Source organism: Dermacentor andersoni, chromosome 6, assembly GCF_023375885.2.
Source record: "Dermacentor andersoni chromosome 6, qqDerAnde1_hic_scaffold, whole genome shotgun sequence".
Lineage (NCBI taxonomy): Eukaryota > Metazoa > Arthropoda > Arachnida > Ixodida > Ixodidae > Dermacentor > Dermacentor andersoni.
In genome coordinates this window covers 22,743,009-22,756,943 of record NC_092819.1, presented here as the reverse complement: position 1 = coordinate 22,756,943, position 13,935 = coordinate 22,743,009, and the positions used below count along the sequence as shown (strand labels likewise).

General features: G+C 48.5%; 1 protein-coding gene and 1 long non-coding RNA gene across 2 annotated transcripts in view; one reads left to right on the top strand and one right to left on the bottom strand.

Annotated features, from left to right (window-relative positions):
- LOC126521364 (metabotropic glutamate receptor 3-like) overlaps positions 1 to 13,935 on the top strand; it is a 70,466-nt gene that overhangs the window by 34,478 nt on the left and 22,053 nt on the right. The window contains exon 2 of the mRNA XM_050170048.3: positions 6,602 to 6,952. Within this exon, the coding sequence (XP_050026005.2) occupies positions 6,628 to 6,952 (325 nt within the window). The 5' untranslated portion in view covers positions 6,602 to 6,627. The remainder of the gene's footprint in view (positions 1 to 6,601; positions 6,953 to 13,935) is intronic.
- Positions 6,861 to 13,935, bottom strand: part of LOC129382258 (uncharacterized) — a 147,509-nt gene continuing 140,434 nt past the window's right edge. Inside the window, exon 4 of the long non-coding RNA XR_008610362.2 lies at positions 6,861 to 6,948. This is a non-coding gene — a long non-coding RNA (uncharacterized lncRNA). The remainder of the gene's footprint in view (positions 6,949 to 13,935) is intronic.

Sequence of the window (13,935 nt, the reverse complement as noted above, 5' to 3'; positions counted from 1 at the left end):
AATGACGACATGGTGACGGCGCTTTGAAACCCGAAAACAGCAAAAGGATGGCAGTTTGAGGGAGCTCATATTCCATTCCGAGTTGCGCTATCCCAACAAAACGCCATGGAAACAGCAAATTGGTGGTTAAAACTACCCTTCCGTGCCGTAGCTTCCTAGGCTTCTAACTCCTTATGTGCAAGGGTCAGCTCATCTCTCATGATGGCGAAGGTCCGTGCAGTGCACATCGGCGCTGAAACTCGGTGCAGCTTCGAAAGTGGCTTATAGCGGAAAGATAAAAGCATAGTTTCATGGCACATTTCCTTTGAACGTGACCTTCAAAGGTACGCTGCCAACAATTCAGCCAAAGACCCGGAAATACCACGTACGCTGTAATTTTCGCGAAAAGGTCGTGCCGTGGAATGGCCCACAGTCGGACCAGGCCGAACTCTCACCGACTGATTCTGAGCGCCGCTGCACACGAGCGCTGAAAGTGTACAGAGGTACAACAATGATAAGAACCACCGTATACTCACTGAATTTTAAGCTGGCTTATCTTTCTGGCACATATGATCACATGTAACAGAGGTCGTTCGAGGTAAACTTAAGCATATTGCAGTCTCCCTTTTTCACCTCTTTGTTTGAAAAGGAAAGGCAGAGGACGGCTTTTTTCAATCCCGATTGGGTGGTTACTGTGACAATTAATTTACTGAGCCTGTGCTGAGCCGGGATTATGGCGACATCAAAAGCGTGAAGACGTTTCCTCATTTTAAAGGTCTTCACCACTATATGTATAGGTTGGCACTACGAAGGCAATAAATTTCAAGCGCTTGTTCAGAGTGAAGGCGAAGCACATTAGTTCATTTAACGAGGTTCTGTTTTCCCCTTAAGACTTCTTCGCTTTCAAACCGGCGTGACGCAATGCCCCTTGCCGACGTGACAGCACGAGCAGTTTTCCCGTCTAAATACTGTTGTGCCATCTGTCACGCGTACCGCTTCCTGCGCATCACGAATCAGCATCGACTCAAGCCTAGCTGCCAGAGGTTGGACCACTGAGCTGACAGACTTTTTTTTTTTTTTACCACACTGTCAGAACTGCATGTGTCGCATGGCATAATGCCTTACGTTCTTGTCCTGATTATCCTCGCTTCGTAACTTTGCGAACACAATTACGGATTGTTAATGGCTCCATATTTTATGTAGATTGGGCAGCAATCATGCATTTTTCATGAAGGCTCTATTCCCCCTCTGTTATGGCAAAAAAAAAAGAAGTAAGAACAAAGCCACCCACTTTATTAAAGCGGTGCTAGACAATTGTACTTTTTTGCGCTATATATCTTTTGCTATAACGGCGTCTACTGAGGTGCGATCAGCTCTACGAAGTGACATAGTGTAAATGGGTTATCGCAGGCGTTGGATGAAAATGGGGGATGAATCTGAAGCGCCATTTCAATCACGCGTCCTTCGTTTTCCGCTGGAACGTGCACTGCCATTTTGCCGGGTTCGTCACCCGGGTGAGGCCAGCAAGTGCCGTGCAAACGCTCTCTGCATCCAGGATAAAAGACTGGCTATTGAGGCAGAGATGGAAAATCAGTCGCGACAACAGACATATGTTACCGAGAATTCAGCGACCTCCCCGCCGTAGCACCGTATAAATTGAAGGGAGAAAAACCGTACCGTTTTCGCGGGGAAAGAAGGAGTCAGCGGAGCCGGCAAGGCCTCCGTTACGATCCAGTGCTGACGAGCTCTTAGCCGAGAAAGCGCTTGCAAGTGCGCGTGCTCGATGGATGGATGTTATGAGCGTCCCCTTTGGAACGGGGCGGTGGGTGGCGCCACCAAGCTCTTGCTATTATAGTGCTTAAGGACGATGGTGTGACACGTGCGGCCTCTGCGGGAAACGAAGAGTGCGCGATGACGTCTCTGACCGGCGGGAGTGCGACGCCGCAAAACGTGTTTCGTGTCTGCCCCCGACACGAGAGAAGGATGCGGTGCGGTGAAAGCACTGCGTTTCGCTGCTGCATGGGGGAACACCCATTTATTTCATCTTATAATAAAATATAAGCATGTTTTTTTTGCAACGAGTAGTTGAGTACTAGTGACAGAATTGAACCCAGGAGTGCTCTAGTCATCGGGCAAGTCTTTGAATGTCCCGGGGGAGTCTCTGCATACAAGGCGAAAACGAAGCTCGCTCTATATACCGGGCACTCTGGCAAAAACCTAAATAAAGAAAGACAATGAAAGAAACCTGAAGGTATTCTTGTTCTATACTTTCTTTTCTCGATTGCACATGGTAAAATTACGGTTTCTCCCTTTATTCCCGACGTTCTCTTTTCGCGTGCTCCTTGCCGATGTGTATTTAGCGATTGAGCTGTTGAATATCTTTAAGATCTGCCAGATTTAATATTTATTTTTGAGTGCTTTTTATAGCCTAAACCACAAAGATGGGTGCTCTCTAGCTAAGGGGTAGGAACCAAAACGAGAATAAAACATACATAAACTACAACATGGAAGAAAGGAAATAAGAAGACAACAAAGATCACATGGACAACATTCCGATATGGTAACAAATTACATATATAATATACCGTGTGTCCCAGCCAACGTTATCCAAGCTGTTCAACTAAAAAGAATATTAAAAAAATCACGATGCAAGATACAATTCTAGCTAAGATCTACGGTGTGCGGTTCTTTTAGAATAACTTTTCTTTTTCATTCAACAGCTTGGCTAACGTTAGCTGGGAAGCCTATAATCTAACATATAGTGGCAGGTCGTGTAAACTCTTCTGTCATGAAAAAAAGGTCACATGATCTTAACGATTCAATGTACGTCAAAAATCAACCTCAGTAGTCTTACAGCTCAAGGAGACCGCGAAACCTCTCAACCTCATTCTCTGTTACTACGTGTGCTCCCAGATCATTCCATTTCTTATCTATTTCCTTAAGTACCTCCGACTGCACGGAAGCAGACTTCGCAGACGCTTTGTCTTCGGTGTATCTATTAACAAGGGTGCTACATTAGTCTGCGCGGCGTTTGCTGCCGAGAATACGCTGCAAGAGAAGAATGGACGCAAACTTTTCCTTTCTTTTTCCCGTTTAGCGACAGAGGAAAGCGCGATGCTTCTTGTCGACTTTGGCTGGCGGACGGGTTAACGAAAAAAACAAAAATCAAATCTTGCTAGAGAGAACGTGACTGGTTTTAATTTCCTCTCCTGTTTACGGGTGATCATAACAGACGTTGGGGAAGGGATCATGAGATAGAACGTGGGAGGCAAGCAACTCGGAGAAGCGATTAACGTCATCGCTGAATGCCGCTCCTGCCAGAACCGATGGGTAAGCTAAGAGGACACTAAATAGCGACACAAAACCTGTTTAGAACGATGAGACTTTCTTTCGAGTGCCTGTTTGCATTTACTCTACGGAGAGGAGTTGACCACTCAGCAGATAAAATATAGGATCAACTTCCGATTTAGGGCCAACTCGACAACGTGACGTCACGGACTTCAAGCTATTTTCGCAAGTTTGTGTCGTACACACTGTAAACCGATTTACACGATTTACACGCAAGTGTGCGATTTATAGAGAGAAAACACCCCTAAGGGTGTAAATTGGTTTAGAGTGCACACTGCGTGTTGGGCGCATAGTCACATCACTTCCGTCGTCATCGATGCCGTAGTCATAATCGTGATCAGCCTGTTTACGTACACTAGGAAATGAAGGCCTGTCCCAGCAAACTCGGATTGCTCGTACGTTTGTTTTGTGTTACGCTCAATCTGCACGGCCTTGCAGAGTGAGCGCTTGCAAGTCTCCTTAGCCAGCTGCATGTTGCCTGAAAATAAAGTATATATATACATATATATATATATATATATATATACATATATATATATATATATATATATATATATATATATATATATATATATATATATATATATATATATATATATATATATATATATATATATATATATATATATATATAATGCCATTAGACCTAATAGTCCTCCGCCGGCCGCATTAGGCTTGTTTTCGTTAACTCGGCATCTATTATGTTACTCTAAAAGATCATCGGTTATCTACTCGCTTTGTCACATGGCCACTTCCGTATCAATCGTCAAATGTGGCAGGACCGAGTTCTTTCGCATCTGGTAAAATCGAGCCCACACGTGTTATTCTTGACGAGTGCCGGCTTGCTCTCAGAGCGCAGATATCGGCGAATTCCCTAACGAGTCGATTCGCTCAGATTAAAAGTCCACATTTAGACCGACCCGTGTGTCCTAGTGAGCCTAGGTGAATTTAAGTGGGTGAGTGTGAGTTCGAGGTTGACCGATTCCAGGTGATTCCAAGTCGGTGTGAGATGGCTTCTGAGGGAACCGAGATGTACCGAAGTGGCCGTGAGTCTGGGTGAATCTCTGTCAACTGTAGCTTGCTTGAGTCTGAGCACGCAATAATGACTCCACACGATCTCGAGTCGATCTATTTACCATGAGCAGTGCCCGTTGGAACAAGCGAGTCTGAGCATGCGAACAGTAAATCACATTTTACCAATGTAACTCGCCAGTTCGAGAGTGATCGAGAATAAAAGGCGAAGAGATAGAACGTTTATAAGCGAACGAACAGCTGCTCCGAGCAGACCGCAGGCGGTCGTCGCGAGCGGCATTTGTGCACCGCCGCCGCGAGATAGCCCCCTCGACTCGCGCCACTACATCGGCTCGTGCGGTGAGTCGGCGTGCAAGCCGTGTCCTTTTCGGCTCCGTTCGGCCGTGTCCGCTTCACGCACGGCGACGCAAACAGCTCGCTGTCCGCAGAAGGCCAGACGCTGGCCAGGAATCTTCTTTCCTTCGCCGAGCCTCATTTACTCTGCTTAGCTCCGCTGCTCGGATGGCTACGCGTCAGGAACTGGTGGCATTACGGGCAGAGCATAGAAGCGCAAACCGACGCCGGCTTTACTATTTTTTTTTCTATTGTAGTTCGCCGTTGCAATGGAAGCGCTGTGGATTTTGCCTGAGATGCGCAAACATTTGGTTTTATACAAAACATTTTCACACGAAGCTACGGTTCGAAGAGCTGCCCTCGTCGAAGTATTACTATACACCGCCTCACAAGTGGCCGGGGTTCATCGCGGCCGCTCGGTCACCCACCTTGTTCACCTTCGAACGACCATGACAAATATATCGAAATAAATAAAAAAACTGGAATAAACTAAACATAGAGCACACGTTTAGCATGACCACATAGAGAGCTATGCATGACGACTTTTGGTACATTAGTCAGAATTAAATCATTGCGGATGACCAGACTTATTTGTCAGCATAGTTATCCGTGACGCCCGCATCTGCGGCAGCTCCGCGTTCTTGTCCTCGCAATAACACCCTCATCACAACCCCTGTACTATAGCAGTATGCATCGTATTAATGTACGTGGGGTTGCAGCTATAACACGAAGCGCTCTAGCACTCGATCGAGACCGTGCTCGAGAGTGAACAGACGACGCTATGACGCAGCGAGTGAGGTGGCGTAGTGCCACGTGCAGCTTCACGATCATGCCTCCGATTGGCTAACGGTAGATGCAGCTCCCATTCCAGTGCCACATCAATGCGGAATATGGCGTACACGTCGCGACTTCCTAAACTGCGGCTTCTGGTGACACACGCGACTTTTCCGCTGCTCCGCTCTACGTGACCAGAAGCCGACGTACAGCTCCGCGATCACGGGAACATGACATCATACACTGTCTCTTCTCGCCACATCTGGCAGCCTTCACGCTATTTGACACCGTTCTTTCCTTGCTCGAATAAGGACAATCTCCCTTAATTTATAAAGTAAGAGGAGTGGTCAAAAGACGGCCAGCAATTAAACAAAAATACGCCGGTTCAACTCCACGTTGGAGTCTAAATGACGCGCTTCTTGTTTGTGTGAGCAAAGTAGCAGCCGTAGCGAAGGACACAAGCAAAGTTCTGTCGCACGTAGCTGTTAGCTGTCCGTGTCATGAGGAACAAAGCGGTGTATGATGCTTGTAGAGAGAAGAATGTCGATAAGATGTGTATGCACGGAAAAGTACGACACACATCTAAATGAACTTAAGGCTTCATAACCCTAGGTGTCACAGTGGCACATTCATTCTGGAGGATTGGCCACGAATGGGCACATACCCAGTTGCATATACCCAGCATCGAATTTGCCTGTTCCGGCACATACTATCAGCCCAAGTGCCCACTCGGCAAGACTGCAGCCAGCACATACCCAGCTACCCAAGTTGTCTACGCATACTTATGGAGCCATGTCCTACAGCGTTTGACTTCGCTTTCTAGTTTTCTTATACTCTGCGACGCGGAGTGCATTTACTCTCCTTGTACCCGATCAGAGCGAACGTTCTCCATTGGAGGGCATAAGGACACCCGAATGAAGCCAAATATGGGAGAAGTAGCCGCTCCTGCAAAAGCAGTTGACAGGACTCTCCTTCCTCTTATATAGAATGAATATTTCGGGCGCTTTCAGTCGCTTTCCATGTTATACACTTGTGAGGCACATTAGTCACATTTCGGGCGAAATAATTCCGTGCGACGCTAACACTATTCTCTTTTTCTCTCTTTCTTCCTCCTCCCCTTTTTGGTCTTTCCTAGATCCACCCAGGTAACGCACGGTCCAGATGGCAAGTTTCAAGTCAACATCGTCCGCTCGAGCACAGCGATCGCCCTTGGTCGCGTTGGCGCTGTCGCTGTGGCTGCAGTGGTTCGCCAGCGTGGCCTGTGCCGACGACCCGAGTCCCGCCATCTATCCTGGCCAGGCGAACATCGCGCTGATGATGCCGCTGCGAACCGCGGTCAGAAACGGCACCAGCGACGCCGCGGCGGGATCTGGCGGTGACGGCGCGTGCGGCTCCCTGGACCCGCGCCGGGTGCGGCTCGCCCTGGCCGGAGTCTGGGCGGCACAGCAAGCGAACTTCAGGAAGGCCCCGTCTGACTTCAACCTGGGTACGCGAGCGAGCTTCCTTTGTATAGCTGACGTTGCGAGTTGTTCTCCCCTACCCACCACCATAGATACGCGTTGCATGCAATGCAGTCAGCCACGGCATGGGACATATTCGCGAGGCTTTCTGTTTTCTAAGTGTTCCTGGCTGATCTATTGGCTGGTTACCTTGGCTAATAACATGTCTAACATCATGATTGACAGGCAGATTCTTACGAACAATTCTGGAATATAAGAGTAGATGTCAAGCAATCGTGATGTTGGACATATCATGAGCGAAGGTGACCAGTCAATGGATTGGCAAGGGACACTTTCGAATGGAAAGCCTTGTGAATTCGGCTCTGGATGTTTCCATAACGGCAAATCTTCCGTTTCGATGCGCTTATTCAGCAGGGCATATATTAATACATACTTGTGCCAATCCCCAAAGCATAGAAGTTTTCTGTTTTAAGGAATACTAAGGCGCAATATTAGCTTATCTTGGTCTGATCTGGGGGAGGGGGGAGGGGTGCGTATTCAAAAAAACGCACTTACGCTATAATTGTTCGTAAGAGCAAATTTCAACCAATCTTGGTGCTGGACACATCATAAGTGCACTTATGAACGGAAACATTTGGGAACTCGACCCCTGATCTGCCTTTGATTGGCGACAATAGTTTGCAGTTAAGCGAAGAGATTGAAGCGAAATGTCTGCCTTTTCGAACTTTGTATCCGAATAGCAGCGCCAGTGCTTTAGTACGACGTCACTAATTTCAAAGTATTGTCACGCGTTTGCGGCCGCTTTTTGTTCAGAAAAGAAATTGCGAATACTCACTAAGTTGAATGTTTTATTTAGTATGTCAACGTAATCTTTACTTAACGATAAACAATTAACTAGGCCCCAGCTGACGCTGCCCGATTGTCGTTACGACACGTGGAGTTAGTGCGACGTGTTCGCGGTGACGTCGCAATACGTCTTTCGTCTTTTTTCTTCTTTCCCGGCTTATAACAGGGCTGCCCTCCCCGCAAGACTCACGTACGTTTCAGGCATTCCGAAGGTGCAGTTTGTAAACCCGGCTAATGTTTCAATCCCCCATTAGCCTTTTAAATACTTATGCCCCTAATATACAGAATAATTAGCGTACAGAGTACAAAACAGAGTAATTAGCGTTTGTACAGAGTACTAACGCCAGAAGTATTAACACACACACAAACCGAGGGCCAATCGTCGCCGGCTCTCCGCGACTACGACATAGCGCGGTGCGCCAAGTGACTTTTCCTTCGCCGTCTACACGAAACGTAACAATTACGTTTTCTTCTTTTCCTTCTTCGAGTGTTTGTCACGACTTGATGCGCTTCTGGCCCGGGAGGGGAAAATGGCTTGCTGTTGGGCGCACGACGAATGCGCATGGCGTCTACGAATGAGGCTCATTCACTCTGAAGATTCGAGAAAGCGCAATGGCGACCTGCGCCGTTCGCGAGAGCGTGAGAGTGGTTTCCACGGCCACGCTTGTATGGCTGCACCGTTTAGCCTGCTGTGTCTGTTTTTCCCATCAGATGCCTATGATTTCGAGCGAGCGAATTCTTTGCCCGTGCCCCGTTCCTTTTCTTCTTCTGAGACATACGTGCGCGCCGCAGTGACGACAAGAATCCGCAAGTCGATTCCCCATTTGCACAGCAGCGTAAACTCTAATTAAAAAGTGTCCCCATGCACAGAGGCAGCTTTAGTGATTTGCAGGCACTGCAGGGTAGTTAAATAAAATAAAGTTGAGTGAACTCCGGAACAGGATCACTGTTACCGGTTCAATTAACTGGTACGAAGAAGGAATACAATAAGTAGCTCCGAATAATTTGACGTCTATACGTATAATAAGCCGACCTGCGAAGACGTGAAGGTGGTGAGGATAAACAACTGGCTACTCAGGAGTGAAGGAAATGTTTTTAAGTTATTTTATTTAATCTTCCAATAGATTCTATGTTTTATTCTCTTACTCTTCCGAGGTAATGATATTTAACTTATCAAAGTGAATTATTTTCCGCTTCCCATTTGTAACAAGTTATACCTATCAGAAAACACCAAAGAAAAGAAAAGAAAAAGATAGACAGAGATGGAGAAGCTGGGAATTGGACAATAGCCTAGTTCAATTGGTAGCGATGATGTTTCGAACTTAGTTACTTATAGCCAGAGGCGAGAGAGGAGTTCTTGTGTATTTGAGAAGCGTTTGGTTTAGTCGGAGTATTCTTACTAATACTGTTCCAGCCAGCGAACTAGTCCATTTCTTTAAGTCACGTGAAGCGCATAAGGAGCTGCTTTCTGGCTAAATATAAGCTTCGAAAAGTTGATACATTACCCCGGTGCTAAGAAGGTCGCGCAGCGAAGCTCTCAAAAGGCAGTGGCTGTCGATTGCGCGCGCTCATCTTTAAATAGCAGAGACCTTCTTTGTTACTAAAGTACGCCGCGCACTTCCGTATTATAAGCCAAATGCGGCCTAAACGGTTTGGTCTTCTCGTGCGCTCTCGCGATGGCGGGCATGTTGTCCGCCATTAAGGGGTAATTTCCCCCTTACTTTCCCCGAAGCGTCAGGCAAGTGGAAAGATGCGCGGACGATTCGCGAACGAACAAAAGCTGACTTCCACCGACGACGGCGCCGTGTTTATTCCTCAAACTTTCACTTACGGCTTCTGATGATATCGCGGGCATTAATGAAGTGGCTGTCCTAGTTACGCGCGAACCTTCTGCCGCAAAACGAAAAGAAAGAAAGGAAAAAGACGAATGAAGGAAGGATACAAGAAAGAAGGGGGCTCACCAAAACCGGTGAGAAAAAAAAGAAGCGAAGTGCGGGAAAATCCACCGGTAACCTTGGCTTGGCGAGCACCTCGCGAGAGCGTCGAATCTCGTATAGCGAGTCGCATTACGCGTACCTTCCTCGTACGGAACGAGGGAGATTGAAATAGATAAAGGAAAAGAAAAAGCGAGACAGGGTAATACACGAAGGGACGGAACCTCAAAAAACGAAAACAAACGGTTGGTCGTAATCGCAAACATCCCCTTATGAAGTTTCGCATAGCCGACAGACGGCGATGCACCCTATCGGTCGTATCATATATAGCATATAAACACGCACTTTCCCACAAGCACGAGCTTCTTTCCTCGCGGCGTCTTTCTCAAACGACGGTGGTTATGGCCTGCTTTTCGGCTTTGCAGACCTTCCGCCGTGGATGCGATGATGTCAATTAAGGTCGTTGAATCAAGTTTCTTGAGTCGTTTCCTCAGCTCCCAGTAACACTTAAATTATAGCGAAATAATAATAATAATAATAATAATAATAATAATAATAATAATAATAATAATAATAATAATAATAATAATAATGTCACGTAGTGGTGACGTTCAAGAACACAGTAGCAATACTGTGAAGAACAAAACTAACTTTTATTGGGCGAACCTGTGCCCACAAAAACAGGCTACACTTATAGCACAACGATAGCGGCGAACACTGTCGGCGATCGTCGAAAATCTGATCAGCGGGTCAAGCGCGTCGGCTTCTATACAGCAGTCGTCGAATGTTCCAGACTAATCGCTGGGACCCGCGCGTATTCCACAATGTTCTACGCCATTCGCGTCAGGCGATGAAATCAGATAACATAAGGTTCGGCGACAACAGACAGCCGGGTAGAAGCATCGATAACTTTCCAGAAACGTCGGATACATGCAGGCGCGTCCGTCGCTGTGCGATTACAGTTGTTAAGCGGCGAAACGTGGTCGCCCGATAAAGATAAGTACACGTGTCAATACCCCCCTCTTAAAAAGCATCGACCCGATGCTGCAAACAAACGAAGTTAATAAACAAAAGCATTCGTAGCAAAGAAAAGAACAAAAATGACGAAGTTCGTCAGCGTCCGTAAAAGGGTTTAAGGCGCACCACGTGGACCACTTCAGATCGTGCGCGGCGCCGCTGTGAATGCGAAATGCCGTCTGGCACGACCTCATAGTCCAGAGCGCCAATACGTCGGATGATCTTGTAGGGTCCGAAATAGCGTCGGAGTAGCTTCTCACTGAGTCCTCGTCGGCGTATTGGGGTCCAGACCCAAACACGGTCGCCAGGCTGGTACTCGACGAAGCGTCGTCGGAGGTTGTAGTGTCGGCTGTCGGTCCTCTGCTGGCTCTTGATTCGCAGGCGGGCGAGCTGTCGGGCTTCTTCGGCGCGCTGGAGATAGCTAGCGACGTCAACATTCTCTTCGTCAGTTACGTGCGGCAGCATGGCGTCAAGCGTCGTCGTCGGGTTCCTGCCGTAGACCAGCTTGAACGGCGTGATCTGTGTTGTTTCTTGCACCGCCGTGTTGTACGCAAAGGTTACGTACGGCAGGACCGCGTCCCACGTCTTGTGTTCAACGTCGACGTACATTGCTAGCATGTCGGCGAGGGTCTTGTTCAGGCGCTCCGTGAGACCATTCGTCTGCGGATGGTAGGCAGTTGTCCTCCTGTGGCTTGTCTGGCTGTACTGCAGAATGGCTTGGGTGCGCTCTGCTGTAAAAGCCGTTCCTCTGTCGGTGATGAGGACTTCTGGGGCACCATGTCGCAGCAGGATGTTTTCGACGAAAAATTTCGCCACTTCGGCTGCGCTGCCTTTTGGTAGAGCTTTAGTTTCAGCAAAGCGGGTGAGATAGTCCGTCGCCACGACGATCCACTTATTCCCGGATGTTGACATCGGAAACGGCCCCAACAAATCCATCCCAATCTGCTGGAATGGTCGGCGAGGAGGTTCGATCGGCTGTAGTAATCCAGCTGGCCTTGTCGATGGTGTCTTGCGTCGTTGACAATCTCGGCATGTCTTGACGTAACGAGCAACGTCGGCGGTCAGATGCGGCCAGTAATACCTTTCCTGTATCCTCGACAGCGTCCGGGAGAATCCAAGGTGCCCAGCGGTTGGATCGTCGTGTAGGGCGTGCAGTACTTCTGGACGCAGCGCTGACGGTACGACAAGAAGGTAGCTGGCGCGGACTGGTGAGAAATTCTTCTTCACGAGCAGGTTGTTTTGTAGCGTGAACGAAGATAATCCACGCTTAAATGCCCTAGGGACAACGTCGGTGTGCCCTTCCAAATACTCGACTAGGGCTTTTAGCTCCGGGTCCCCTCGTTGTTGTTCGGCGAAGTCTTCCGCGCTTATTATGCCAAGGAAGGCGTCGTCATCCTCGTCATCTTGCGGCGGTGGGTCAATGGGGGCGCGGGATAGGCAATCGGCATCTGAGTGTTTTCTTCCGGACTTGTATGTTACAGTGATGTCGTATTCTTGTAGTCTGAGGCTCCACCGCGCCAGCCGTCCTGAAGGGTCCTTTAAGTTAGCTAGCCAACACAACGCGTGATGGTCGCTGACCACTTTGAATGGCCTGCCATAGAGGTAAGGGCGAAATTTCGCTGTAGCCCAAATGATGGCGAGGCATTCCTTTTCGGTTGTAGAATAATTGCCTTCCGCTTTTGACAGCGACCGGCTAGCGTAAGCTATCACGTGTTCATGTCCATCTTTTCTCTGGACTAGGACGGCACCGAGGCCTAGGCTACTGGCGTCAGTGTGGATTTCAGTATCGGCGTCTTCGTCGAAGTGTGCAAGTACCGGCGGCGACTGCATGCGTCGTTTCAGTTCTTCAAATGCGTCGGCCTGCGGCGTTTCCCACTTGAACTCCACATCACATTTCGTTAGATGTGTTAGCGGCTCCGCGATGCGTGAAAAATCCTTGACAAAGCGCCTATAGTAGGCACACATGCCAAGGAATCTGCGCACTGCCTTCTTGTCGATTGGCTGCGGGAACTTTGCGATGGCAGCTGTCTTCTGCGGGTCGGGGCGTACTCCAGATTTGCTGATGACGTGGCCTAGGAATAGAAGCTCATCATAAGCGAAGCGACACTTTTCCGGCTTCAGAGTGAGCCCTGATGACTTGATGACCTCTAATACCGTCCCAAGCCGCTTAAGGTGATCGTCGAAATTTCCGGCGAAGACGATGACGTCATCCAAGTAAACAAGACAGGTCTGCCACTTCAATCCTGCTAAAACCGTGTCCATAACGCGCTGGAACGTTGCAGGCGCCGAGCACAGTCCAAATGGCATAACCTTGAACTCATAGAGGCCGTCTGGCGTGATGAAGGCAGTCTTTTCGCGATCTCTTTCGTCGACTTCTATTCGCCAGTAGCCAGACTTGAGGTCCATTGACGAGAAGTATTTAGCATTGCAGAGCCGATCTAATGCGTCGTCTATCCGTGGGAGGGGGTATACGTCTTTCTTCGTGATTTTGTTCAGTCGACGATAATCGACGCAGAAACGTAGAGTTCCGTCCTTTTTCTTCACTAAAACAACTGGAGACGCCCACGGGCTTTTCGACGGCTGGATGATGTCGTCGCGCAGCATTTCGTCGACTTGTTGTCTTATAGCTTCGCGTTCTCGCGTCGAAACTCGGTAAGGGCTCTGGCGGAGTGGTCGAGCGCACTCTTCGGTTATTATGCGATGCTTTGCGACTGGTGTTTGTCGAATCCTCGACGACGTCGAAAAGCAGTCTTTGTATCGTCGAAGCAGACTCCTGAGTTGTTGCTGCCTAATCACGGGGAGACTTGGATTTATGTCGAAGTCTGGCTCGGGAACTACGGTCGTCGGGGTAGATGCGACAGAATCGGAGAGGACAAACGCATCGCTGGTTTCCTGAATGTCCTCGATGTATGCGATCGTCGTGCCCTTGTTGATGTGCTTGAACTCCTGGCTGAAGTTTGTCAGCAACACTTTCGTGCTTCCTCCGTGCAGTCGAGCGATCCCTCTTGCGACGCAAATTTCACGGTCGAGCAGTAGACGTTGGTCGCCTTCGATGACGCCTTCTACGTCAGCGGGTGTTTCGGTGCCGACCGAAATAAAAATGCTGGAGCGAGGCGGGATGCTCACTTGATCTTCGAGCACACTCAAGGCGTGGTGACTGCGAGGGCTCTCCGGCGGTATCGCTTGATCTTCCGACAGCGTTATTGACTTCG